The following is a 27746-nucleotide window of genomic DNA, read 5'->3' on the forward strand; positions in this document are numbered from 1 at the left end:
AATAGATTTCATCTGTTCATTCTGTCCTCACTCTCTATTACCAGAGAAAATTGAGTGTTGACTGGATTTAAATGAATAATGAATATACACCAATGCACCCTTTAATATATAAATGAAAAATGTTAGATTACTTTCAAGACTCTAATACCTTATAATATCTATGTTTTCTTAAAATATAAGTCAAAATTGTTAGTAAAGTTAGTCTAAAACAAATCAAATGCCAAATAAGTATTATAAATAAAGTCAAATGTGTGTGTGTGTGTGTATGTGTGTGTGTGTGTGTGTGTGTGTGTGTGTAAGGAAGAAGAGGGAGGGAGAGAGATGGAAAAGAGATTGAATGAAAGTTAAATATTTGTACTCTGGAAACATCAGAAAGTGATTCAGTCTTGCTACTTTTAACCATTTTGATGGGGCTTTATGTAAATGAATCATTTCCTAATTTCTAACCCAGAATATGCTGAAATATACACATAATTCTCCTAATGATGCAGGACCGTTATTAGAAATAATGCACAATGATTGTCTTGGAAGATACTGAAGAATGTCAAGATATTTCCCCTTTATAGTAACTGAAGTCAGACATCCCAGCTTTTTTGAGTAACTGTCTACTTTTAAGTTTTGGAGGTTTTTTTCATTAGTGATCTTTTCATTGCCTATGGGTAGACTCTCTGATTTTCTATATCTAAACCACTACACATTTCAAAGCCATATAATCAAGTTTGTTGGAATTATATACAAAGCAGTCGTGAGAAAGAATTTTATATAGAAGTTCCTATGAGTGAAATGCATAGAATTTAGCCTGAAGAGTTTTATGTATCTGTTTAAACCACTCAATATAATTCCTCCTCCCTCTCCTCCTCCTTCATCTCTTCCTCCTTCTCCTCTCCTCCCCTCTTCCTCTTCCCCCTATTTTCTGTTAAGTGAAATTTATATGAGCATGTGTTTAGTAGATGGGCACTTACTGGGCTAAATCCTCATTTTACTGATAACAACTAGTTTTTTTAAAAAAACAAATTATACTTATATATAACAAATATTTCCATAAAATATATGCAATGTATACAAATGAAATTAGGCTTAGTGTTTGTATATGTATACGAGGTCTGACAATTAAGTTCGCGAACTTGTTGCACCGCTGTTGCTTAACTTTTTTGATATCAGAGGGATTATTCATTGTGGATCTGTACCGACTGTACAAACAGTTAACCAAGTTTACTATTTGGAAGTGCTGAAAAGGCTGCGTGAAAAAGTTAGATGACCTTAACTTTTCACCAACAATTCATGGCTCTTGCATCACGACAATGCACCAGCTCACAGGGCACTGTCTATGAGGGAGTTTTTAGCCAGTAAACAAATAACTGTATTAGAACACCCTCCCTACTCACCTGATCTGGCCCCCAATGACTTCTTTCTTTATCCAAAGATAATAGAAATATTGAAAGGAAGACATTTTGATGACATTCAGGACACCAAGTATAATATGATGACAGCTCTGATGGTCATTCCAGAAAAAGAGTTCCAAAATTGCTTTGAAGGGTGGACTAGGCACTGGCATCAGTGCTCCCAAGGGGAGGACTTCCAAGGTGACCACAGTGATATTCAGTAGTGAGGTATGTAGCAATTTTTCTAGGATGAGTTCACGAACTAAATTGTCATAACTTCGTGTGTGTGTGTGTGTGTGTGTGTGTGTGTGTGTGTCGTGATCAAAAATACAGTGAATGTTTAAATTTAGAAAAATTTATTACAGTATAAAACACATTGCCATTAATCCCCCTCAAAATATGCCAATTGCTTCAAACACACTTATCCCAGCATTCCTGCCACTTTCTGAAACAGTTCTTGAAATCCTTTCTTGAGTGTCCTTATTTCATCCTCCATCATGACAGCACTCCATGTCACACATCGCTTCTGGTATGGCAATTTCTGTCAAATAAAAACATTACAATGTGCCTTCATCCACCTTATTAATCGGATCTGGCACTATGTGACTTCTGGCTCTTCCCCAAAGTCAAAATGACCATGAAAAGAAAGTGTTTTGAATTGATTCAGGACATCAAGGCAGCCACGACAGCACAACTAAAGACACTGATGAAAGAGGACTTCCAGAACTGCTTCAGAAAGTGGCAAGAATGATGGGATAAGTGTGTTCAAAGTGAGGGGGGGTATCTTGAAAGGGATTAATGGCTATGTGTCTTTTACTGTAATAATTTTTAAAAATTTAAACATTCACCATATTTTTCAACCACACCTCACATATACTTATATATAGTGTGTGTATGTGTGTGTGTATATATGTGTATGTATATGTATATATATGTATATATGTATATATGTATTCTGTATATGTATACATATATACTGTATATACATACAGTATATATATATATTCTGTTCATGAATTGCCTATTTAAAAGTTATATATATTTAAAATTTTATACATATATATTTATTTAAAAGTTTTATATATATACATATATATAAAACTGGAAGTGTATATATAAAGTGTATATAAAGTATATATACAAAACTTTTAAATAAATATATATGTATAAAATTTTAAATATATATATATACACAACTTTTAAATAGGTAATTCATGAACAGAATCCACAAGTGTCTTATTCTTCCCTCAGAGAAGATCGTCGTTACCAGTTTTCTCTATATTTATATTCCGATCATTCAAGAAGCAATCATTGGGTACTTGTTATTTTAAACTCTGTCCTGGGTGCTGGAAATAAGATTTTAAGACTCGAGGGGTCCCTGCACTTGAAAAACTGACAACCTATAGTAGAAAGTTAAATATATAAAATAATTGCAATTCAATCATTCATTCAATAATTGTTCTTCGAGTATCCTTTATGTACTAGGCTCAATATGACAAGCGTATTAATTGAGATATTAGCTAAGTGCTATAGAGATATCTTGATTTTGGTTTCAGTGAAAAATAGGCTTTACAAAGCAGTGGAATGAGAAAGAGAATTCTAGGCTAAGAACATACTTGATAGACTGATAATTCAAGAGAAGTACAATAGATTTGCTGAATCATATAGTTAAGAGTAGGTATAATTTTGCAAAAAAAAAAACAGCAAACTGTCTTCCAAAGTGGCTGGACCATTTTGCATTCCCACCAACAACTAATGAGACAACAACAACTTGTTATTCCACATCGTCAGTGTTCTGGATTTTAGCCATGCTAATAGGTGTGAATCTCCTTGTTGTAATTTTCAATTCCTTAATGACATTTGGTGTGGAATGTGTTTTCATGTGCTTACTTGCCATCTGTGTATCTTTGGTGAGTTGTCCATTCAGGTTTGTACCCATTTTTTACTCTGGTTGTTCATTTTCTTATTTTAGATTTTAAGAGTTCTTTGTATATTTTAGACAACAGTCTTTTATCAGATTTGTCTTTTGCAGATATTTTCTTCAAGTCTGTCGCTTGACTTCTCCTTCTTTTGACATTGTCTTTCACAGAGCAGAAGTTTTTAATTGTAATGAAGTCCAGCTTATCAATTATTTCTTTCATGGATTATCTTCTGGAGGAGGTTGTAGAACATTAGTATAATTTCTTTTTTAAATGTTTGACAGAAATTACTGGTGAACCCATATGGTCCTGTTTTGGAAGTATTGACAACTTTATCATTATGTAATGCTCATCTTTATTCCTGATAACTTTCTTTGCTCTGAAATTTTCTCTGTATACAATTAATATAGCTACTGCTTTCTTTTATTTAGTGTTAATATGGTATATTTTTCATCTACTTTTAATCTATATTTGTATTTATATTTAAAGTGCATTCCTTGCATGTAACATATATGTGGGTCCTTTTTTTGATACATTATAATGACCCCTTTCTCTTAATTGGTGTATTTACTTATACAATTTATTGAGGCTAAGGTGATTATTGATGTAGTTGGATTAATAATAACATATTTGTTACCATTTTCTATTTGTTACCCTTGTTCTTTGTTACTACTTTTGTCTTCCATACTTTTTCTACCTTTTCTGGTTTTAATTGAGCATTCTACATGATGTCATTTTCTCCTTTTTTAGCATATCACTTATATTTCTTTTTTCAATTATTTTTTTAATGGTTGTCCTAGAGTTTGCAAAATACATTTACAACTAATTCAAGTACAATTTTAATAACAGTATAGCATTTCACTGGTAGCATTAATACATTATAATAAGAAAGTATTCCTAATTTTCTCTTCTGTCTTATCCCATATATAGTGTTGTCATTCATTTCACTTATACAGATGCATATGTAGATATATATTATAAATAATAATGCATAATACACTCTATATGTTAATAATAATATATAAATATATTATGTATTCATATAATATAAATATATTATATGCATAATACTTGGACACATTGTTGCTGTTAATTTTTAAACTATTATGTATTATATCAATTAAGAATAAGAAAAGTAAAAATTTTTATTTTACCTTCATTTATTCCTTCTCTATTGGTCTACCTTTCTTTATGTTGATTTGACTTTCTGACTTCTTTTCCTTTTCCCTGAAAAACTTCTCTTAACATTTCTAAACGGCAACAAATCCCTTAAGTTTTTGGGTAACAAATCCCTTAAGTTTTTGTTTGCCTGAGAAAATTTGTATTTCTTCTTCACTTTTGAAGGATAATTTTACAGGATATAGAATTATAAGTTGGTGTTTTTTTTTCTCTCAAGACTTTAAATATTTCACTTTGGTACCATAGTTTCTGAGGAGAAGTTGGATGTAATTCTTATTGTTGGTCCGCTGTAGGTATGGTATTTTTTCCTCTGGCTTTTTCTTTATCTCTGATTTTCTGAGGTTTCAATATGATATATGCCTAGGTGTAGATTTTTATTTTATTTATTTATTTGTTTGTTTGTTTATTTGTTTGTTTGTTTATGTAATTTATCCTAATTGGCGTTCTCTGAGTTATCTGGTGGCTGAGATGAATTTCAGGAAACTCTCAGTCATTATTGCTTCAAATATTGCTTATGTTTCTTTTTCTTTTTTTCTTCTCCTAGTATTCCCAATTACACATGTTACATGTTTTGTATTGATTCCACAGGTCTTTGATATTCTGTTTTGTTTTCCCCTGTTTTGTTTGTTTGTTTGTTTGTTTGTTTGTTTTTTGGCTTTGTAGTTTTAGATGTTCCCATTGTCATATGCTCAGGCTCAGATTTTTTTTTTCCACACCCATGTCCAGTCTATTAATTACACCATCAAAGGCGTTCTTCATTTCTGTTACAGTGTTTTGATCTCTAGCATTTAGTTTTTATTGTTTCTTAGGATTTCCATCTCTCAATTTACATTATCCATCTGTTCCTGCATGGTGTCTATTTTTTCCATTAAAGACCTTTGCATATTATCATAATTTCTTTTAAAGTCCTTGTCTGATAATTCCAACGTTTCTGACACTCTGACTCTGCTTCTGATACTTGTCATTATCATCATTTTTGCCTTTTGGTATGCATTATAATTTTGGGGGTATGTTATTGAAAGGTGGGCATGATGTACTGGTTAAGCATTCTGTAGCCCTGTGATTAAGTCTCAGTGTTTTGGTGAAATCTTTGGCTACCTTGAGGGGAGTGGTTTCTGTGGAATGGCAGTAGTGGAAGTTTGATTGGATTTAAGGAAGATGGAGTAGACCATTTGGAGACAGGAAGTGTAGGTAATCCTTTAAAGAGTTTCTTACAAAAAGGGAATGAATAAATAAATAAATAATGAATAAATAAATAAATAACTGCAGCTAGCAGGTAATCAAGATAAGGCTTTAAAAAAACATGGAAGAAATAAAAACATGTTGGGGAGAATGGCCCAAAATAAATAATACGATAATGTGGATGAGAGAGTAAAATTGCTAATAACAAAATATGATATGGAATTTGACAGACTATGTCTAAATACACAGTGAAATTAACAAGTAACAAAGTAATGTAAGTAATGTCTAATCTTCAAATTCACCTTTTTTCTCTGTATCTCATTCAAAATTCTGACCCATTTAAGAATGACATCAGTTAAGTATTGCTCTCTTATCTGATTAAAATAATTTCTACTGAAGTATGTTTTAGGCTTACCATCCCATCTCAAATCAATTATGTTTTGGAAGATATGCAGTAAAATGAATTTCTAATTGGAAAATATTTTGAAGTGCCGTTTTCTGAACACTTGAGACATTACTCACCCCATATTTAGTTTTTCAGAGAGTAAAATTTGTTCAGAGTAAAATAACTAGCATTGTTATCAGGAGTCAAAATGTCCCAAATTCAACCCTAGATCCATCAGAAAGCCAAAACTTTTGAAGTAGAAACACAGTTCTGACTTGACCGCAACACCCACGGCTAAACCCATCCCCACCACAAGTGACATAAAACAGATTCTCTCTATAGCTAACACTGCGAAAGCAGAGTCTATTTGTAACTCCAAGGGGTCAGACTAGAAATAGAAGCTGGGTGCTTTAAAATGAAGAATGAACTAGCTTGGGAGCAGATTTAGACGGGTGGATTCAGGAGGCTTCTTACTTTCTGGGAAGCAAAACATCTTCAATTCAAAAGTACGTCCTCAAAAATGTAATCTTCTTGCTTTGTCCATACAAACCTGTTGGATTCTGAATTGAATTTGGCTGAGGCTGCACTGTATGGACATCTATAAAATGTCCTTTTTTCCCTCTCATCTGAAAGCACAGTGTTTTAATGTCTGCTGACTAAACTATACCTGCCAACAGTGCTAAATCTGAAAAAGAAGACCAAACAAAACTTTGCCTGGCTGACCATACCTTTGACATGTGGGTTCCATAGGATGTGATCAAATATCTACCTATAGACTTGACTCCCCTGAGGGCAGGCAAGCCCAAGAATTACCCACTTCTACCCCATTCTCAACACGGACACTTTGAAAGAGAGCGTTCCTGGACAGAGGTAGCACAGCATATTACATTTCAGAGGCCCAAACCACCAATCCATCTTTGCAAAGTGTGGCTTTCTTAAACAAGGTGCAGCATATTTATGTTTAAATGTATATGTGGTATTTAACTTATGTTAATGTGATAATGAATGTAATTGAATTTATATGTAGCATACCATATACTCCAATTGTTCATTAAGTCATATGAAAAATCAGGGACTTTCCATGTGAGTGAATAAATGAAATGGGTTTTAAAATATATACCCTAGTGAACTGCCTGTCTATTTCTTAAGAATGTGTGTGTAAAGGGTTAATGTTATATATAAGGTAGACATTTAATGGATAAATTTAAAAGCAGCTAAGAACATAGCATCCTGTGTATAACTTTCATAATTGTGCGTTCCTCCAGAGATAATGGATATCATTATCAGCAGCGCCTGTCCTAGGAAACTTGGCAAGGTTATGATTGTTTGTTACAGCTTTGGTTATATTAACATACACATTAATATTTATAAATATTTGATGTCATGTTAATTTTTCATATAAGATGATTTATGTAATGTTGCTGTGCCCTGTTAGAGGGCATTTGCAATATGCTTCAAAAGGGAACTGAATTGATGCATGTTCTTTAAGGGAACTTGCCTGTATATCACTGTTCTTACAGTGCATTATTCTGAACAAAAGTGTTTCCAAATAAATTATGTGAATTGTGGATTTACTCCATTAACATTTTAAATAAAACATAAAGGAAAAGATCATGCTGAAACTATTTGCTGCATTTTTAAAAGGAGCTCTGTTCTCTTGAAGCAGGACAAAGTTTACTGAAATACTCTTTTTCAAAAACAAAGTCATCAAGTAAGCAATGCTTTTGAAATTTTGTTTTAAATATTATGTAGTCTGCATAGCAAACTGCTATGCAAACTAGGATATTCAGAAATGGATATTAACTTGGAATGGAAAATTTTTTCAATGCTTTCGTTTTTCTGTCAATGTTCTTTTTTTTTTTTTTTTTTTGCCAAAGTATATTTTACTGTATTAAGGAAATTGAATATAAATTAGATAGGACATGTATAATAAATAAATCAACTAAATAATTTATTAAATGAATATTTGCTTTAATTGAAAAACTTAATTTATTTTCAGAGAATTTAAGTAGTTTTAGGCATAAAATTAGTTTATATATATTATAGTGATTTGAAACCAATGATATATAGTATGAAGAATTATAGGTTTGTTTAAATTATAGTAATATTTTATAATATAGTTCATCAGTCCACATTACCAAATAGTATTACTAATAATGCTTTACTTATATTTTAATTTTGGTCAAAAGAACCATTGAATAAAACCTGTAGGAAAACTCTCAAAAAAACTATTTTATCTTATAATTCATTTTCTTATTGTAATCTATGTTATCTTTATATCCGTTTCTCTCTATGTGGGCAATTTTAGTATCCTCTGTCCTTATACTGTTAGCAGAAGACCTATTAATACAATTTAAGTTTTGATATTTTTTTTACAAAAATTTAAAACATCCCTTTATTTCTTTTTCTCTATTGGGATTCAAGTTTTCTTTATGAAGAGCAACTCAATATTTTTCTTTCTTTGTATCCAAAATGATACATCACTTTGTGGTATAACAATAAGAATCTATTTAGTATATAAGATTCTTAGATAACAATCTATTTAGTATCTATTTAGTACACTTACACAGTGGAAAGTTCGTGAACTTAATTGTCTGACCTTGTATATGTGAATTTTGGAAATCTTCATTTGAAAAAATACATATACCACATATATTATTATACATATATATGGTATATATTATATATATAGTACATATGTCATAAATGTCTTATATAATATATATTATATATAAATATATATTTTATATATATTTGCACTAAATAGATACTAATTTATAGCTTATAGATACTAATTTATAGATTTAAATAAATATAATTTATATATACATACTAATTTATATATACATATATAATATATATATACTAGCTGACTCAATATACATTTGTTCAAGGCATATACATATATATGTATATGCCTTGAATTTAATATTGTATTGTTTTAAATTTACCATCAAATAACAATTATGACTTTTCAAGTCATCCCTTGCACTATATTAAACTCTTAAAAAAACTTTTAAAAAAATGAACTCAAGAAATTAGCTCTGATTTGACATTATAAAATTTGGTTTGCTCTCAATATCCAGTTTCACAGAATTAACAATTAATTTGAGTTAAATATGACTTTTTCCCCCATATTTTCATACTCAAATTAATTCTGTCATTACAATTATTCACATTAAAAAAAATTACTACAGGTCATGAGGGAGGAAAATGCTTTAATTTAAGTTTGCCCAGAAAGATCTATGGCAACAAAGCATGTGGAAGAAATGAGGATACGGGTTATATTCCCAGGTGACAGACAACTAGCATTCCAAAGAGTATATAACTCTCAAGTCATTTTGAACTTACATAATAAATGCCATGGGAAAAAAATGTTGCTAAGGCAAATAGTCACACACACAAAAAAAAGCAGTAAGCAATGTATAAATTGGGTTAAGCATAAATAATTTGAGTTAGCACCTGAATATGTCTAGCTTAGAATAGTTATGTAACAGGTATGGAAATTTGCTAATATTTGTAGTATAAAAAAGAAAAGGAAAACATAGCTATAAGGATTTTTAGAGTTCCCCAAATCTGTATCATCAAATATTAACCAGAATTCACTATTCAAAATTCTAAACGAAGAGGAATAAAAAATTTAGCTGAAACGATCAAACACATCAGCAGAACCACCTTGTTTAAAAGAGTGTAATATATTAGCAATCAAGAAAAACCCAGAAATAAAAAACTCTAGGTAGAAAAGGGTAGAAAACTGAATATGGGTAATGAAAGAGTAAATCCCATATAAAGGTTAGTACTGTACTTTATATTGCTCAAATAAGCCTTTTGACAAGTGAGATATATAAAGAAATCAAATTGAATGTTTTCTATGTCACATTGATTCTTTTATAGGTATAGATATGTATTAGGAAAATAGTAAATTAAGAAAGAAAGGTGGATTCTTAATTGTAGTATTTTTAAAGCATCCAAGAGACTGGATTAGCTTAGTTTATTTTGAAACAAAGGCAAGTTATAAAGCTACAATAGGAAATATAGATATAAATATAGACACATATGTCTATCTATCATCTATTCATATACACAAATAAATACACATATATATATCCACATATACAAATGTATATTGAGTCAGCTAGTACTGTCTCTACTGTAAAGTTTCTAATCTAATTATAATATTTCAAAGAAATAAATTCATAATCAGAATAGTTCACAACTAGAAATTATATTGTATTATTTTTCTAAATTTAGGCAAAATACACTAGTTTCTTAAATGTACTTGACAGAGAAAGTGGTCTGAGAAATCATAATTACAAAAATAATATATGATTTAATTGAAATCTAGAATTTCATATTTGGAGACAACTTAGTTAGTTATGAAAGTTAAAGAAATTTTGGCACTTCCATATAAGGGCTTAATTGCATTAAAATAGTAAACTGAGAAGCAGTTTTCCTAGCTAAACATGAAAAAAAATTCCATTAGTAGTATTCTCACCAAAATTTGATATCAAAAAAGATAATTCATAGCAGATCAACACTAGCAAGATTAACTGGATCAAACTCACACACTTAGAAGTCACGTTTATTTTTATAACTGATACTCAGTCATACAGTGTTAATAGTCATCAAAATGTACCATGTATTTGCATTAACAGTGTAATAAATTACAGCTTCATATCAAATGCCATGTAGGCCCCTTTTGGAGAAGTTGGCTTCCCTAGTCAGAGACACTAAACTCAGTCAGCTTGCACGTTGTCCTTACTAGTTAAAAGAAGTAGTAGATGGATGATCATGGATGACATATCACTACAGGAAGAGAGAACCAGTTGGTCAATCCTGTATGATTTTATTTGCATCTTTAGCTCCATGTAGACAGTATTAAATAAATGTTTAAAGTTAAGACGAAGCTAAAAGGGTGGAGCATCACTTCACATTAATGATTACATTAAGCCTGTGACTAAAATACTGTATTTTGGTTTTTATTACATGAGTTAGACTGGAAGAACAATAATTGAATAATTGGTTACATAAATGAAAGATAAAAAATTCTCCATAACCCTTTAAAATTTAAAAATGCTATCTCGTTTAATTCCCACAACCTCTTATGACATAAACACACGTAGAGAGGACTTTCTATTATTTCTCGTGTGGTAGAATTAACCCCAGGATGAAATGAAATTGTTATTTGACAAATAGTTCAGTTTGTTGGTGATGATAGTGATCATTGGTGCAGCAAGTGGATTTTTGGCTATAGTTGTCTTCATAAACTAGCATGATCCTTTACTTAGCTCTCTACTACATGAACTGTGTTGCTATAAATATAATATCTAAAGATGGTGGGGCTTGGAGGACTGAAGAGAAGAAAAAGGAATTGTTTTCTACGGTTTAACCTGAACATATGGCATGTCCATACATGTAAAATTAATGTGCCCAGTACAATCAGTCATATAATAGTTTACCAGTCTTTACAGATCAGGATAAAATATGTTTATCCGTACTAATATGCATCCATTATGATGATGACCGAAATTAATAAAGTGAGATCAGGCCATAGTTCACTTCTCTTCTGATTTATGAATATGAGTCTGTTTTTTTCACTAAGTCCTTTCTAGAAAAATTCTCCCATCATAATATATCATATCCATAAAGAAGCAAAGATAATGGGATTATTTTCTACTCCAATTTCAGTTATTTATATTAATTCTGCTTTTAGGAAGAGTTATGGGTAATAATTTTAGGGTTAATCCACCACTGCATGATTAAATATAAAAGGAAACCATTCAAAAGTCACAAGAATGAAAAGTAACAGAATGCATAAGGGGTCAATAGGAATGTGTATTTTTCCTTCTAGTGTGATCTATTGCTATTGAGAACAATTGACTAGACAGGTTCATTATTGTTTTGCAACCACATATAAACCATTATTATCCACATTTACTCCCTAAGGTGTTTTCATGGACAGTTTTTCAATGATTTGTAATTTCAAGTAACAGCAAGCTTACAATTCACTCTCTTTATCTTTCCTGGTCCTTTAAAGGAGATTATCAATTTCTACACGCTAGAGGCCAGTGGAGCAGCTGTAGTCTTCCTGGAAATGTTTTGTCAGAGTCACAAAGGTTTATCATCCCCAAACTACATTCAGTCCACAGTGATTTAACTCTACCCTGTATTGAAGAGCGCCATCATTCTGAAGAGATCTGCAAGTTTAGCCTTAAAGCAACACTTTAAAATATGTGCTGATGGTTGCAGTAATTTTGCTTAAAGAAATATACAAAGGAATTATAAAATATGTTAGATTGGGGTCAATTTTATTGTATACCACATAAAATAAAGAAAGATGAATAATGTCGCTGTAGAAGAAGACCGAAAGTTTTGTCAAGTTCAAGATTTTCAACATTATAAAACAACTTCTCAAAAACAGACTCACGCAACAAAATGGGTGTTTTCTTTGTGGAATTTTCTTAGGTGTGTGTGTGTGTGTGTGTGTATGTTTTAAGAGGCATTTCTTTCATTAAGATTGAATTTTGTATTTCTGTGTGTACATGATGTTATATGTGTGTATAAAATATCAATTAACTTATGATTACAGCTGGTTCTATTCCTCCTCTTTCCAATAAGGAGAAAATAGGTGTTATTGATAAATGTTTGGGCTCTGGAATCTGTCATTAATCCTGCCTCTTCCACTTACGTTGGACAAATTACTTGTTTTTCAATTGACTCATCTTTAAAATGGGGGAAGTAATAGTAACTATTTTTGAAATTCCAGGAGATAACGAATGTTAATATGCTTAGCACATTGTCTGCAAGAAACACCACGAGCAGGCAAGGTGAGTCAGGAGGAGAAGGGAGAGAAGAATGAGCACCAGGTATACTCGTAACCGAGGTAGTTGAGAAAATATAAAAAGCAAGGCTTATTTGAATGTTTTTCCCAGTCTTCATAAGAACTTTAAATGGGTAATGTAAGAGAAAACAGGATGACATTCTTACATATAATAATAGAGACAAGTAATTGCAAAAGAAGGAAGTGATAGTGATGATGACAGGGTAGGTAATGCTTTGTTAAAAATGTAAGGGCTTTAAGCATGAGCAGTACTTCTGAAAACCATCCTAGAAATAGCGTAGGGTGCTGACCTGTAAATGCCTAGCTTCCAAATGAAGCTTTTAATTTTTTGGATGTATTTATTCTTGATTTCTGTCAAAAGCTGTAACATGATCAGTTAGTTCCTATTCCATCTCACACAAAGAATTCTTTAATTTCTGATTATAAACAGAACCAATCCATATTTAAAGATTCATTTAAAATCTATATAATTTTAGAATCATACATATAAGATTGAACAATATCGTTAGCAAAAATTTGTACCCAATGATCCAACTATTAAGATACATAGAAAATACAACCTCAATGTATACCTTATTGATTTTATTACCCTTAGAAAGGATGATTCAAGTCTAATTTTTAGGTGTCACTGAACTTTCAGCTGGAATTTCTTCAGACAGATATTTTCACCCTCTTCATTTTGCGAATTTTGGTTTCTTTCTTAAATGAGAATGTGTCACTTTTGAAAATAATTCAACTAGATTTATTTGAAACAACTTCTTTTTAATAGGCTAATAATAAACACTGAAATATCTATTTACTTTATGCAAAATATTTAGCTCAGGGCAATACTTCCCTATGCAAAGGATGCTCTGGAAGGCTTGTTAAAAATGCTAATTTATTGGTTCTAACCTTGGAGATTCTGATTCCATAGAGCTGAGGTAGGCCCAAGAATGTATATTTTGTTAAGGACCCCCAGGTGAACCTGATATAGGTGGTCTAAAGGTCACAATTAGAATAATATTGGTCTAGGACTACTACAGATTTTGTCAGCCTGTTTATTATCAAGATAATCTTCAATAGGGAACCTCTTTATTATCAATATCTTCTTCAACATATAAGAAACATTGATTTCTAATAAGTTTGAAAATAATGTGACTTGTACAATGGCCTGATTTAACTCTAGTTTCTAAATAACACTGTAAAATCCTGAGGCAAATTTCCAGTTGTCACTCGTCCGTGTAAATAGAAAGACTAGAGATGGATGCAGAGCTCCATTAAGCCAGGATTCTAACCTTGGAACCTCACATGCACTCTCTTTTCCTTCTAGCATCTTCACAGTTTGTCTTCATTTTAAGCTTGTTCTCCCTTCTCTTTCGCCTAACTCAGATTCTCTCTCTGCCAATTTCCTCCCTCTTTATAGACTCTTAGCTCATAATCTTCTCATGGCCTACTTTTTTTTTCCCTTAGCTATCTTATCCAAGGATAAAAGAGGGGATGGTGCCTCCTGGTCTTTCATAGATTTTGTGGATTAAAAGCACTGGATTTGGGCTGGGAAAGAAGTGTTAACAGAAAGAGAGATTTGGACGCTCACTCTGCCCGGCCCAGACCCTGCCTTCTCCCAGTCTGCTTGAGAAATGCCTGGCTTCTTGCGGTTTTTTCCCTAAAACATATCAAACCCAGAGCTACATCTTCATCAGAGAGACTAAAAATCAGACTCATACAGCCTGCCAGAACTTGCTTTATTCCAGTCTGAGTCCTTTAGCCATTTCATGACCTTAATCTACAACTCTCCTCTCTTAGGAATTCTTCACACTGCAAGCAAACCAGGCTTTGCCTTCTTAATGGAGTGTAAGCAAAGTACACCAAAGTTTCAGTCAAGAGAAGACCTAAAATATTGTTAAAAAATACCTTTTCCTGCTGCATTTAAATGGGAAGCTTTTACTATGATAGTAGGGCTGTGTTTAGTGTCATTTTTAAAACAAACGACGCCATGCCCTGTGAAGATGATTGCTTAGACTTCCAGACACCAACTCATATGACTGTGATCTAATTTACTTCTGAAGTCTGGATTTATGAATGATCCAGTTTCAGTCTCTTAGAGAAATCAGTTCTGAGTCAAACCTAGACTTGGAGTGGAAGTAAAGAAGAAATAAAATAACCAACTCCAGTGTTGGATTTAAATTTTCTAAAGTCTTAAGATGGTTGTTTGTCTCACTATCTCCATTTCAAATGAGTATAGTGGTCCATGGTATGCTTTACTCTTTTGAAAAATAATGTATGAGGATGAATAGTGTCATATGTGCATGTGATGAGAGTAGCAGTTGTATGGATGACGTAAATAGCTTATATCTTCCAGCACTTTCAGATAGAAAGGTGACTTCTAAAGTCAGTCACACGCGCACAACACACACACACACACACACACACACACACACAGAGCAAAATGTGAAACACCTCTCTACTTATATGTCTTTAGTTGATAGTTCACAGACAAGAAGTTTTGTGAGACTGAACCTTCAATGATCTGTTAATGATTTGGGATTTTAAAAAGTTCACTCTGAAAGCTGGTTCTTGTAATCAAGTTTGACATGAAAATAGTACTGTCATTAAAGTCAGGGAAATACCATAGTTTAATGCTTAATCATATTACATTTAAGATAATTTGTATGTCATGAAGCTATATTTTGGAAACATGAATTTCCAATTTACTACTGAGCAGACCCTATATCTATATAGACTTTTACTCTGAGAGCACTTTAGTGTTGAGTTGTAGGTTCAGGAATTTATTATGAAAAAATACCTATTAATTACACTTAAATGCTTTGGAAAACACACTCATGTAATTAAAATGCCAATGATGACAAATAGTAGTGCTGTGATTAATTTTTTGTAGAACCAGTGTCTTTCAGGGGAAAAATTATCGCCCTTTTACCTGTTTCATGAATTTCCAGGAGAATTCTCACCTCCGATTTGAAGCATTTTAATGTTGTTCTTTTTCAAACAGTTCTGATTGTTTGTCCTACACATTTTTGGGCATAGATGTTGTCTGGGTGATGGAAGGGTAGAGATTAATCTGGATTCTGTACAGTGTCAGTTTACAAAGTAAATTCTGAAAGGACTGAGCAGATGATTTACATTTTTAAACTTAATCATTACAATTATGGTGAGTAATCCATATTAGAAGGATATTAACATATACCTAATAGGTCTCCCACACCCACATGGAGATTTTAGTACTTCTTAGTAATTCCATTTACTTGACACAAATGACTTCATCTCATTGCTCTAAACTATCATGATACCTTGAGCAAAACAACTGATGTCACTCAGTAAGGAGTTAGGTCCATTAAAGAGAAGCCCATTATAACATTTTATACAGTCTACAATGCAAGTGAGAACATGGTTTAAACATAAAATGGGGGGAGAAATCTGAAGGAGACTAAAGCTAGTCTTTACTCCTAAGATTTCTGAAATATTCTTCAAAATATCAACCCCAAATTGTGAATAGTCTTTGTCTTCCCAATCTAAGGATTCAAACTTCTCAAAATGCATAGAAAGATCTTCCAGTAAGAACACCCCCCGCCATAGAGCGTTGTGTTAAACTTCATCCAATTGTTCAGCTAATTCTTATGCTTTTCCAATTTTAGTGGACTCGATGTTTTTATTGGGGTTCAGGGAAGCATGGCTAATGACATCAGCAAGCTTTGTAATTTCTCACTGCCAGTTTTCTACACAACTTACACTTTTGTCACTCAAACTGCACCAAATTGCTCCAACGATTAATCTTAAAGCGCAGGCATAGGGGAACTTTTAAATGGACCCTTTCTTGGGATTTTGTGTTAAAAACAGAAAAGTTCCCATGAGGGAAGGGGGTACATTAGCTTCTCTAGCCTCTGACTCTCCCCAAGTCTCACTCTTCTCTACCACCCCCCAAAAGGAATGAATTACATTTCTCTTCTTGTCCTTTAAATGAATAGCATAGTTTGGGTGAAATTATCGGGCAATTGCATGCCTTTTATGCAGATAATGCTATTTGATGAAAGCGGTGTTTTGATCTGCTAAGGATAATACAGACCCAGGGTTGGATTCATTGGTGAGAGTAAAGCTGTCTTCTGTGATAACTTCATCTCAGCATGAGGTCAGACGGGGAAAACTGGGATGGGGGATTAAAAAATGACACAGTCGGAGCAGTATTCACTTCCCTGCTGTGCTCCTGGCTGCACACTATAGCTTATGTTTCTGATCTGTTATGGTATTGTCTGCCTTTCTCTCTCAGAGCAGAAAGAGATTGCTTAAAACTTTTCTTTTTACAGCTAGAGGGATTAGTTCTGTGCAGCTTTTTTAATTAAAGAAACTGTATCTTTTTCAAGGCAATTTAAAGCTGCAAGGGAAGGACCATCAACATCCATAACTTACTACTATTATCTGTAATAAAGTGTAAACTCTAGGTTCAAAATTCAGAAATCAGGGAAGGGAGGTCTCGAATTCTGTTGTATTTTTGACCTTCAGTGAGGGCTCAGGTCACTAAATGACGAATAGTAAATAAATTATTTTGTAGAAGTCCTGAAGACATTTCCATAAGTAGTAACTTCCAGCCACTTTGCTGTTTAGCTTAGCTGAGCTTGCTTAATTAAATCTTCATGATGATAGTGAAATGCACTTGAAAATAGTGTAAGAGGAAATAGATTTAACTATATATGCTTTTCTTTACCCAGAGATCATTTTTAAACATTTCCATTCTCCTGAAAGTGATAACAGTAGAAAATGTCTGCTTAATGTCGACAATTTGCATTTAAACAGTGCAAAGTACAACATTATGGTATTTTTATCATGACGAACCTTTGCATTTGTGATAAGCGGTCATCATCTTTATTAATCTGTGGGGAATACGGGTTGATCTATCCAAAGTGATGATGAATTTGTCAGGACGTATACATTTGAGTTGAATTTATAGCTCAGTTTCACCCAGGTTAATGTCGAAAATCCTCAAATGTTTCAAATAAGGCCCATATGGTTATCACTTTACAAAGCATACAGGCTCTGTGCTTCGATTGCAACATACACATCTCCGACTAAATTCCATGCCAGATCAATTAGAAACAGTCCTCCTGAGCAGACAGGAACAAACAGGGATTGTTTCCCCAATACCAGCTGAACCCTTGTCTTGAAAAAATGAAAAGCAGTCATCTTAGACTCTACACTTCCTACCATTAAAAATCCAAAGGAAATTCGGAAAACAATAAAGGTTTCATAAATAATGTCATACTTCATAGAAAATACTTAGAGGATCGGCATTTAATAGGTGCTTAACTACAAATTTTTCCGTATTTCAGTAAGTGCTACATCTTACTGAAAAGGGGGAAAACAAAATTTTATCTCTTTGCCTTTTCCCGTTATTTTTGTCGTTACTTCAAATTATGGTTCAAAGAAAAGTCAACCAAGTTCAGGGGTAAATTGATGTGGCTTGGTGTCATGACTAGAATTTTTAAACTATGTGCCATTATAAAACTGATAGGCAGAAATTAATAAGTATAGTATCTTCAAAATCAATTTTATCTGTGACATATCCTTTTTTAATAGAAAATAAGAATGACTGATTTCATTGAAAATATTTATTCATGTATTTATTCATTCACTCAACAACTATTTATTGAGCATCTTCTGTGTGGCAGCCCTTTCTGCCAGACCCCGGGAAGGGGGGGGGTTCAAGGAGGAATAAGGGCAAGCGACAGCACTCCAGTAGCTCCCAGCTATTGGAAAAGGCCCACACAAAACAAAGAACCAGTGCCATCATTTATGACATATAGAAAATAATGGTGGAAGCACTTCTAAGGGAGTGCTTATTAATAGGTGTTTTAATAAGTAGGCGTTCCAGAAACTGAAAGTACAGGACATCCCAGATGAAGGAGTAGGCAAAAGGAGTAGCGCACTTCTGGAAAATTAGGACATATTCCATGGGTCAGACACTGAATTATAGTCACCTAGTGACTATTTTTTTAACCTCTGTTTACAAGTTAACTTATAGACTGGGTCCTAAAATATCTAAAGGACATTGTGTTTTTAACAAAATTGTCCTGTTTCACTAATTTCTGATAAACTTTGCCAACAGCTAGTGCTTACCTTAAATATACTATATACTTCTATCTTACAAACATTATATACTATATACCTTAATGACTTACTAAAAGTTGTTTATAGAAAATATGAGATTTGGAAAGGCGCTCCATGATGGCTATGATGAAAGTTGTGTCTATTAGTGTGGAATAAGAGTACGGCAAGTTTGAAACACATATATGGAGTTAAACCACAATTGAAAGTGCCACATGTGGAAAAGATGCCTCTGTTTAAAATCCTTCAGGGAAGCGGCTCTTTTATGAGGTTTAAGCAAAACCAAGTCAGCAGTTGGATTGTGCCCCACAACTGCGTTTTCACTAAAGGTCAGAGCCACGTGGAGGCTCGGTTTACACAGTGAAACACAAACTAATGTACTGGAAAAGCATGGTCCCATTTAGAGGTTGGTTTGTCTGATCACCAGTTCACTTGGTGGCTCCAAAATGCCTGTTCATTGAGAGAGGGCTCTCTTGCTTTAATTCAGGTAAAGCACATTTTCCACTACACACAGTCATTTAATTTTATGACTTTGTCAATGATGAAATTAGAATATTTTTTGCACAGGGGAAGCAAAACACCCCAAATACTGATAATCATGATAGAGCTACTTGAGAGACTTTTATGGAAAAGTTAAGTTCTAGTGCTGTAGAGTGTCCCAGTGAATTGTTCGCTACGTGCAAAGTGATGTGATTAACCTCCACACTCCAGGGGCCTAGAACTGGGGTTTTCCTCTGTGACTTGAGCCTCTGTTTTAAGCTGCCCATCATTTGTTAGCAGTTGAGAGGTAACCTCCTTTTGGACATACACAGATACTGGCTTTCCTCATTGTTTCAAGGGCTGAGCTGGAAGGTTTGAGTGCCTGAGCTTCAAACACACACACACACACCCCTCCCATTCACCCCCAGTCATTTCTCCCTTCTTCATTAGCCCTTAAAGCCTCATTTGTGGAAGGGTTTGTAGCTGTTGTTTAGCCACCGCCACCCCACCCCCGAACGACCCCCACCCCTTCGCAGTCAGGCTACACTTTCCTGTTTGCTAGAGTAGATGTAATAAGTCGGAAGAATATCTATGAAGTCCAGCGGTGTCCAAGAGCCCCCTTGGAGAGCCTCCTACCTGCCTGACCCTGGGACTCCCCTTCTGCACACGTGAAAGCCCCGTGTGTCAAAAGAGGAAGGCGCTGTGGGACCGCTGCTCCCCACAGGAGGGAGGCCAGTGCAGCTGCCACCCAGCCCTTTCAGCTGGATCTTGGACTGGAAGAGAAAACGAACAGCCCCCAGAACAACAGCGTCCAGGGATAGCCTACGCAATGATGACTGAAATGGACTAGCATCACCTTCAGGAGGGGGAGTGACGCTGATGTTAATAGACCAGCCAAACAGGTGCTGTTGGCCTTGCCTCAGCAGCAGAAGAGCCCCTCTCTCTCTCACCCCACCCCAGTCCTGATGGCACTGTCAGATCCTTCCCAACCCCAAAGTGAGTCCAGTGGTTCAGCCCATTCTCTTCTTCCTTCCCAGCACTTTTTAGAGGCTTCTTGCAAAGGCTGCAGGCATGCATTTCCCGGAGTAGGGGTGGGGGCTGCGAAGGGAGCTCTGCAACACTTTTTTTTTTTTTTTGAGAACTGCATATCAGTGTGACAAGGGGGTCCCTACGGGAACACGATGCCGCCAGCTCGGCCCCATTATCCCATTCACAACCAGCTGCGTTAACATGGCAAAGGCACCCGCAGAGCCCGGCAGTTTGCAGTGAACAGCCAGAGCTTTGGGGAACAGATAGCTACGTCTTGCATTTCTTCTCCTGCCAAGGGCACCAGCGTGAGCAACCCACCATCTCTGCCCTCCCATGACAACGGCTCAGCAAGGCAAAAAGCTTGATGGTCACTTAGCAAGCTGCCTCTCTGCTTTCCAGGGATGCATTTGGAGAAAGGGTATGCTATAGTTTGGCACTGTACAACATCAGCTTTTCCTAATGGCCTCAAATGATGGAACTTCTTTGTTCGAGAGAGAAAAAAATAATAATATACCCGCAAAGACCCAAATTTAACGCACATATACTGGATTGCAGTCTGTGTCTTCGCATGCAGTCGGTGAGGAGGTCACCTGCGCACCTTGTCCACTGGCGATGCTTTGCGTAGAGTGCACAGAGCCGAAATAAAGAGGAGTTCTGCAGTATTTTGTCTGCATCGCGTCCAATTAGTGTGAATGTTCAGCATCACATACTGAAAAACTTTGAATATCATGTAACAACGGGCTGGGCTACAGACAGCCTCCAAGATTTATTACCATTTTTAAATTTTATGAGTCCTATTGTTTCCTAAGCATATTACCAGCGTTAGCTATAATGAGAGTTCTAGGGGAAAAAAAGAGCTGAAAAGAAGAAACATGCCACCTGCCTCACCCCAACTCCCACCTGTTCTACCAGCAATTTAGCTCTTCTGTGTGGACTCTAGGATGGGGCAGAGTTGTTTTCTCTTTTTCCGTGTATTCCCAGATTGCAAGGAACAGAAGAGCAAGGAAGAGTGTTACTTTGACACTTAGAAAAGTTTTAAAGTGTTTAAATGTTTTCAAATGTGTGTTGTGTGGAAACTGGGCCACAAACGTGGTTTATAAAACGTCCTTCAAATTTACTTATGATCATGTCAGAGATGCTAATTTTAAGTAGTTTGTGTGCTTGTCGTGTAATCAGAGGAATACCTTCATAATGGACAAGTTTTCTTAAAATGAGAATGGCTAGGAGGGAAACATAATAATCAATCTGCCTCCACCGCTTTATTTTTTCAAGTGTGAAAAACACCTGGCAGGAAGGAGAGGGATCCACCCCAGGGTGACTCTAGCTTCCTCCAGCAAGGCTGTGCGTGTGTGTGGTGCTTGGTGTCACTGTCAATCCCGAGCGGGTCGTATTGCTCACATCTCAGCGATACTTAAAGCTTCCTTCCCAGTGCGTGGGGTCACTGAAGCAACTTCGGGAACTCAGATTGTGGAACGGGGCACACTAATTCAAGTTCAGGGATTCTCCGGGTCCATTCTACCCCAAACTTTGGAGAAAGTCTATCAGGAAGGCTCAGGCGTTCCTAGAAGGCATTGTTTTTGTTTTCCGAGCGCTTCATCTCTTTCTTGTTCTGCACTTAGTTACAAACGCAAGCGTATTTCCTTCCGGCCCGAGAGAGGTTCGGTGTAGGTTGGTGGAATCTCCTGCTCTGAAGTTGAGGGTGGGAGGTGGAATAGAAAGGCTCAGAGCCCACTAGCCCTTCTGCTACGCTTCCAAGGACAGATCTGCGGCAGCCCTGGCCGCGGGTTGCCCTGATTATCAGCTACCCGGGGGTTGGGGGGTTGGGGGGTGGTATAAGCTCCTTCGCCCCTAAAGAAACCACCTGCGCTAGTCCTTCCCAAGCGCGCACGCACGCCCCACCCAGCCCAGCCTCCGCCCACTCCTGGAACTGAAAGGTGCCTGCAGATTCCAGAGGGTCGAAGAGACAGAGAGCAGCTCCGCAAAGGTCACGGGGTTGAGTGTTCCAAAATGGGGGAGCCGCGGACTTTTAGCTACCCCTTGCGGGCATACCTCACGTCAAGGGGCCGGGGGCTGCGGAGCCGGGAGCCAGAGTTTCGGAGGGAACTTAAATGTGCAGAAAGTGACAGTGTCTTGTGCAGAGCGGTAAACTTTTATTTCCTCCCAAGCAAAGTCAAGGCAGCTGTTCCACTGCTAAGCTGAAGGAAACGGGAGGGAGGGAGAGAAGGGGCTGAGGGGGGTGGGAAGAGAAAGAAAGGTGTGGACACTTTAGAGGACTCCAGATTCCGTCCTCTGGCCAGTGCGTGCTTGTAGGAGGTCCTGGTGCTTGAACCCGAGAGCGGACACTTGTTCTACGACAGTGCCGAGTGGGCTTGTAAGAAAGTCTGAGTGTTTAGAGTCCCCTTCCCCTTTCGAAGGTCATTTGCGCTTTTCAGTCTCGGAGGAGAGGACACTCTAGAAGGGAAGGCACAGGTCATTTTCAGAGGTTGTGTAAAGGACGGGCCTCCTACTGGGGTTGGAAATCCTTAATTACACCCTTCTGCCTCAGAATCCATCTTCCCGGCAGTGTCTTGCACTCCCACCTCCTCGGGTGACTCAGCTGACCTGGAATGCCCACCCTATGGAAGATCAAGAAAAGTAGTTTTCTAAGAAGGTTAGAGGCTTGATTACACATACAAGCGTTTCCTCTAAGGTCCAAAGCAATTACCCGCCCCCTCCCCCTACTCCGCCTGCCTGCCACCGGGAGAAGAAAAGGACAGACCCCCTTGCACGTACCCGCGCACTTTGTGGGTGCGTGTGAATTTCCAATGGCGCTGTAAGTTCATTAGTGTTTGCAATCAGCGGCGGGCAGACCCCTCATCAGAGCCCAAAGCCGGCAAGAGCCATTCATCAGCGTGAAGTGTCATTCCTGGATGACCCCTAAATCACGGCAAGAGTAGTAGATGCACTGATTGGTCACAGCATGGGAGCCTCGGTGCCTTCCCGGTACCGACGCGGCCCGAAGGGGGAAGGGAGGGAGGGGCAGCGAACGTGGTTCAGTCCGGCAAATCCCATCTGACAGAAAACGGCAGCAAACGCGGAATCTCCTTTTTTTTTTTTTTTTGAATAAAGAAGAAGAAATAAAGTACCTGTCATCTTGACGAGCGGTAGAGTGGAGGAGACAGGATTATAAATGATCACCGCGCGGTCCGGCTCGCCCGGGGATTGGGCTCTCCCGCGACCCGCGCTGGGGGAAGCGCATGGTAGGCTCCGCTCCTCTCTCCCACACTCACACACACGGACACGTGTACGCGCCTGGTCTCGGGCACACTCGGCCCGGCGCGTCCCCCAGTCACACAATTCAGGTCCTGGATGCTGCTCCCTGGCACAGCGCCCCGCTCGCCTCCTCACCTTCCCCTCTTCCTCCTCCCTCCCCGCCTCCATCCTCCCGCTCCGAGGCCGAGAACCGAAAACTCCAGCCGGGCCTCCGCAGCCCAGGAGGAGACTTGAGGGGCCGGCGAGAACAGAGAAGGGGGAGAGCGCGGGGGGAGAAAAAGAAAGTGAACTCATTGGCGCTCGGCGCGCGCTGCCCTCCCCGAGGCCCGGCGGTGGGCAGGGAAGGAAGTTGTAACACTTGCTGTTCTCTCCCCCGGCCCGGACCCTCCCCCAGCCTCCCCCCCTCCGCGCCTGGCGCTGGGCCCCCTCCCCCCGCGCGCCCGGCTCCTTTGAATTTGGCCAAGTGGTGTGTGTGCGCGCGCTGCTCGGGTGGACGCGGCGGCGGAGGCGGCCGGCCGGGTAGCAGGCGGGCGGCGCGGGCGAGCAGAGCGCGGTAAGTGCGGGGCCGCCGCCGGCGCGCCCTCCTTCCTTTCTGTGGTCCTAGTGCCCCGGCTGCGGCCCCGGAGCCGGAGGGTGGGCGGGCCGGACGAGCCTCGGATGGCGGCGCGTTTCTCTCCGCCGTCCTGAGAGGCAGCAGCAAGTTGGCCAGCCCTGGTGGCCCGGGAGCATCTCTTCAGCGCGCAGCCGCCCGGGGTCTGGCCTCCCCGCTCGCGGCCTCTGTGTCCCCGCCCCTCCCACGCGTCTGACACTTCTGGCTGCCTGCTCAGGTGGGAAGTTCTCCGGGGCCTTTCTCCCGAGGAGCTGGGCACCGTGCCCTGCTCCCCACCCGGCTCCCGGTTCCCCGAGAAAGGCAGCTCCGAAGCTGGGCGCTCAGTGGGGGCAGGGAGCCCAGCCTCTCTTGCTCGGATCCGAGTGATCCCCGGTGCTGCGGTGGGGAACCACGGACTCTGAGAAGGTGTCTGACAAGATCCTGTGGGGCGTCCAGCGAGCGGGAAGCCCTGGGACGTCACCACTTTCCCGGGGAAGTGGAAACGAGGCTTCTCTAACTACCGGGGAGCCAAGTTGGGAAGGAGTGAAGGAAAGAGAACGAGGGCTTGGGGTGGTTTGTGGACCGGTGGATCTCGACTGAAACTTGATCTGGAAACTCGGGATGGGGCTGAAACAAACAAATATTCTGAACTGGGTGGGCATTTAAAAAATTACAGATTTAAGAGTCGCAACTCATTAGAAATCTGTATCGTGTTTTACAACGGATTAGAAGGAGCTTCCAACATTTTACATCGAAATGGGCTAGGTCTGATCTCTGCTGAACACTCACCTTAGTTGTAATGGTAACCTGCTACTAATTCTTTTTGCAGAGAAAGGGTTCCAAGTAATTCTACTGTGCAATACAGCAAATTCATTTGTTTTTTTTTTTTTTTTTTTTTTTTTTTGAAGGCATTATAATCCAAAGGCAGAGAAAAGTTTCCATGTACTTTGGGGTAACAGCAATGAAACTTCAAGTGTGAGAACTGTCCAAGCACTTTTTACATGGCCCCAGACAGCTGGGATACAAGACAGTGGGACTGTCTCTGTATAATACTCTATTTCTTATCTTCTGACAATGTATTTGTCAAACATTTGTAGGCTCTGGCATCATCCACTGGGTGGTCTTTTCACTAGAAATAGAAATATGTTCAGGCATAGCTTTCCTTTCTGTTGTCATAAGAAAAAAAAAAGACAGGGCTGGCACCTTTGGAAAACTTAGAAGAGCACCCCGGTAAAGGTGGTATTGCAGCTGAACAGAACTTGCTGATTTGATTCTTTTAGTGAATTTGTTTAAAATACGATGCACACATCTCCACCCTTGCCTCCCAACTACCTATCTGGACAAGTATTTGTAGTCTTTCTAGCATATTAGAAACAAAATTTAGAACTGAGAGTAACTGTATACAGTTCATTATGTATTTTATGGTTGAAACAAAAAGATTTTACAAATACACCAACAGCCTTGCTCTGTACATTCCTTCATACATTTTTAATTATCTAAAATTTCTAGCTGGTATTTCCTAAAATATGAAATTCTTGTAAGAGCCTAGAAACTTTCGATTTGTGATTCTAAATGCAGAGCAAATATTTAATTCTTGCTCTGCGAGTGAGAGGTTAGTTCAGTAATAAGACTTGCTAATCCCACTTTAAAATGTCATGCCATTCACAAATCATTCCTAAATTCTTCAAAAATAGGGGTTCATGATGAGTTTAGTTATTCTATCGTATGTTTCAGGATTGTATTTCTCTTCCTGTTGCGTTTTCTTAAAAATCTTGCCTTTTTTTTCCTTATATGAATTTTAATATTCGTCCTACTCAAAGGTATGTTTTTTTGTCTGAATAGAAAATACATTTGATTTTAGATATTTTTTTAAAGAATACACATTATAAGAAAAAGTAGTTCCTTTGAGTAAGACAGATATGTTTTACATATACTGTACAATTTGTATTGAAAATGTATGTATATACTGATAACTGTGCCAGTGCTTATAAATTTGGAAAACATATTAGTATCTTATGCCAGTCACATTAATGTTAGCAGAGAACATCGACCCTAATGAGGAGTGCTTGATTATTTAAAATAAAGAAGATAAGTTTATAGTAGAATTGTGACTAGTTATTTTTCCAAATTGAATCATTTTGCATGGCTGTGTTTATTTTCTTGAAAGAAATGGTTTAGGTAAATTATAGAGGTTTTCTTACTCTGATCTTGTAGGCGTGTCACGAGTCTTTGGTTAGAAAAGGGAACCTGCTTATTAGGGTGAAGACAAAGAAAGATGAGGATGCTTATCTTTGAATAGAAGAAAGCACCTAAATAGAGTGAAAAGTTTTAAATTTATTCGGAAAGAAAACCTAGCTAAACAATAATAATCCAGTTATCAAGTTAAAGCTAGCCTTTCTTAGCTTTGCTTCTGTGAGCCAAGAGTAATTATTCTCTTTGTAAAGAGTCAGGCAATAAAAAACCAGGTGAAAGAGTATGGATGTTGTTGTGAGTAGAGTCACCCATCAGACATACTTGATCAACTTTGAACTTGATATACAAAAAAAAAACCAAAAAAACGATGTTTTTGCAATAGCTGTGAAAGTGTGTTTCGAAATGCTGAAGTTTATCCTACCTAGAATGGTCCTGGGAAATAAGTCAAAAGCGGTCATAGACTATTATAAAACCACAGTAAAGACAACTTAATTACTTTATTAATGTTGATTATTTTAATAAATGCATTACCTCCTTTCTATTAAACTTTATTTCATCCTTTAAAAATTTGATTTCTAGGTGGCTGAGGAATGTCAGCAAGGTATTATACTTATGTGAACCAATGTATTCAGCACCATTAATGAATTGTCTGCCGTTTTCTTGAAGATGTGCTGTAGAAACCTGTTAAGTATGTTCAATAGCTTGTTACTTCTCTACTCCGTATTTCATTTGATAGTCAAATATCCATATTTTCTTTACTTAGATTGTATCAGGAAATAATACAGTGATTTGCTATCAAACTTTTACTCTGACTCACAACAAATTATACATCCCTTTGAATCTTCAGTGAAAGTCAGTGTTCATATTTGTTTTATTAAGTGGAATGATAGTTCCAGATAACCATTTAACATGTATTCAGAGTAAAGAAGTGTACTGAAAAGGTAGTACAATAATGCAAGACTACTTAAAAGTTTCAACAACTAAGTCTTAAAAAGTATGTGATACAAGCTTCTTTTAGGACATATTTAAAACCTGATTTTGGAGATATCAGCTGTTCTAAGAGTCCTGATGGAAATTTTGTGCAAAAAAACCAACCAAAAAAAACTTCTTAGTTTCAAAACTGATTAATTGTTGTGTCTTATAAAAACTGATTTATTTCATACTTTTTTATACCAAGCATTACCATTATGAAGCTCTCTTTCTAATTGAGATTAATGTTTCTGAG

The 27746-nt window shown here is 37.1% G+C and overlaps 2 protein-coding genes across 10 annotated transcripts in view; one reads left to right on the forward strand and one right to left on the reverse strand.

The window, feature by feature from the left end:
- The window catches only part of TENM3 (teneurin transmembrane protein 3), a 955259-nt gene that overhangs the window by 338375 nt on the left and 589138 nt on the right, over positions 1 to 27746 (forward strand). Inside the window, exon 1 of one of the 9 annotated variants that reach the window (XM_081046187.1) lies at positions 24214 to 24292. The exons of the other annotated variants lie outside the window; for them this stretch is intronic. The gene's annotated coding sequence lies outside the window, so the exon portion shown is untranslated. Of the gene's footprint in view, positions 1 to 24213; positions 24293 to 27746 lie in introns of those variants that run through there. 9 annotated transcript variants of the gene reach the window in all.
- LOC308496657 (uncharacterized protein) lies at positions 22692 to 23973 on the reverse strand. Its single transcript, XM_081046195.1, has 3 exons — positions 23613 to 23973; positions 23260 to 23403; positions 22692 to 23102 (listed from the first exon to the last, which is right to left on the reverse strand). Exons 1-2 carry the CDS (start codon positions 23905 to 23907, stop codon positions 23387 to 23389), a joined length of 312 nt encoding a protein of 103 aa, XP_080902321.1. The 5' UTR covers positions 23908 to 23973; the 3' UTR covers positions 22692 to 23102; positions 23260 to 23386.

Source organism: Rhinolophus hipposideros (assembly GCF_964194185.1).
Source record: "Rhinolophus hipposideros genome assembly, chromosome: 4".
In the NCBI taxonomy this organism is placed as follows: Eukaryota; Metazoa; Chordata; class Mammalia; order Chiroptera; family Rhinolophidae; genus Rhinolophus; species Rhinolophus hipposideros.

Coding starts and splice junctions, on each gene's coding strand:
- LOC308496657 (XM_081046195.1), bottom strand. CDS start 23,907: ATGGAGGCGGGGAGGGAGGAGGAAGAGGGGAAGGTGAGGAGGCGAGCG.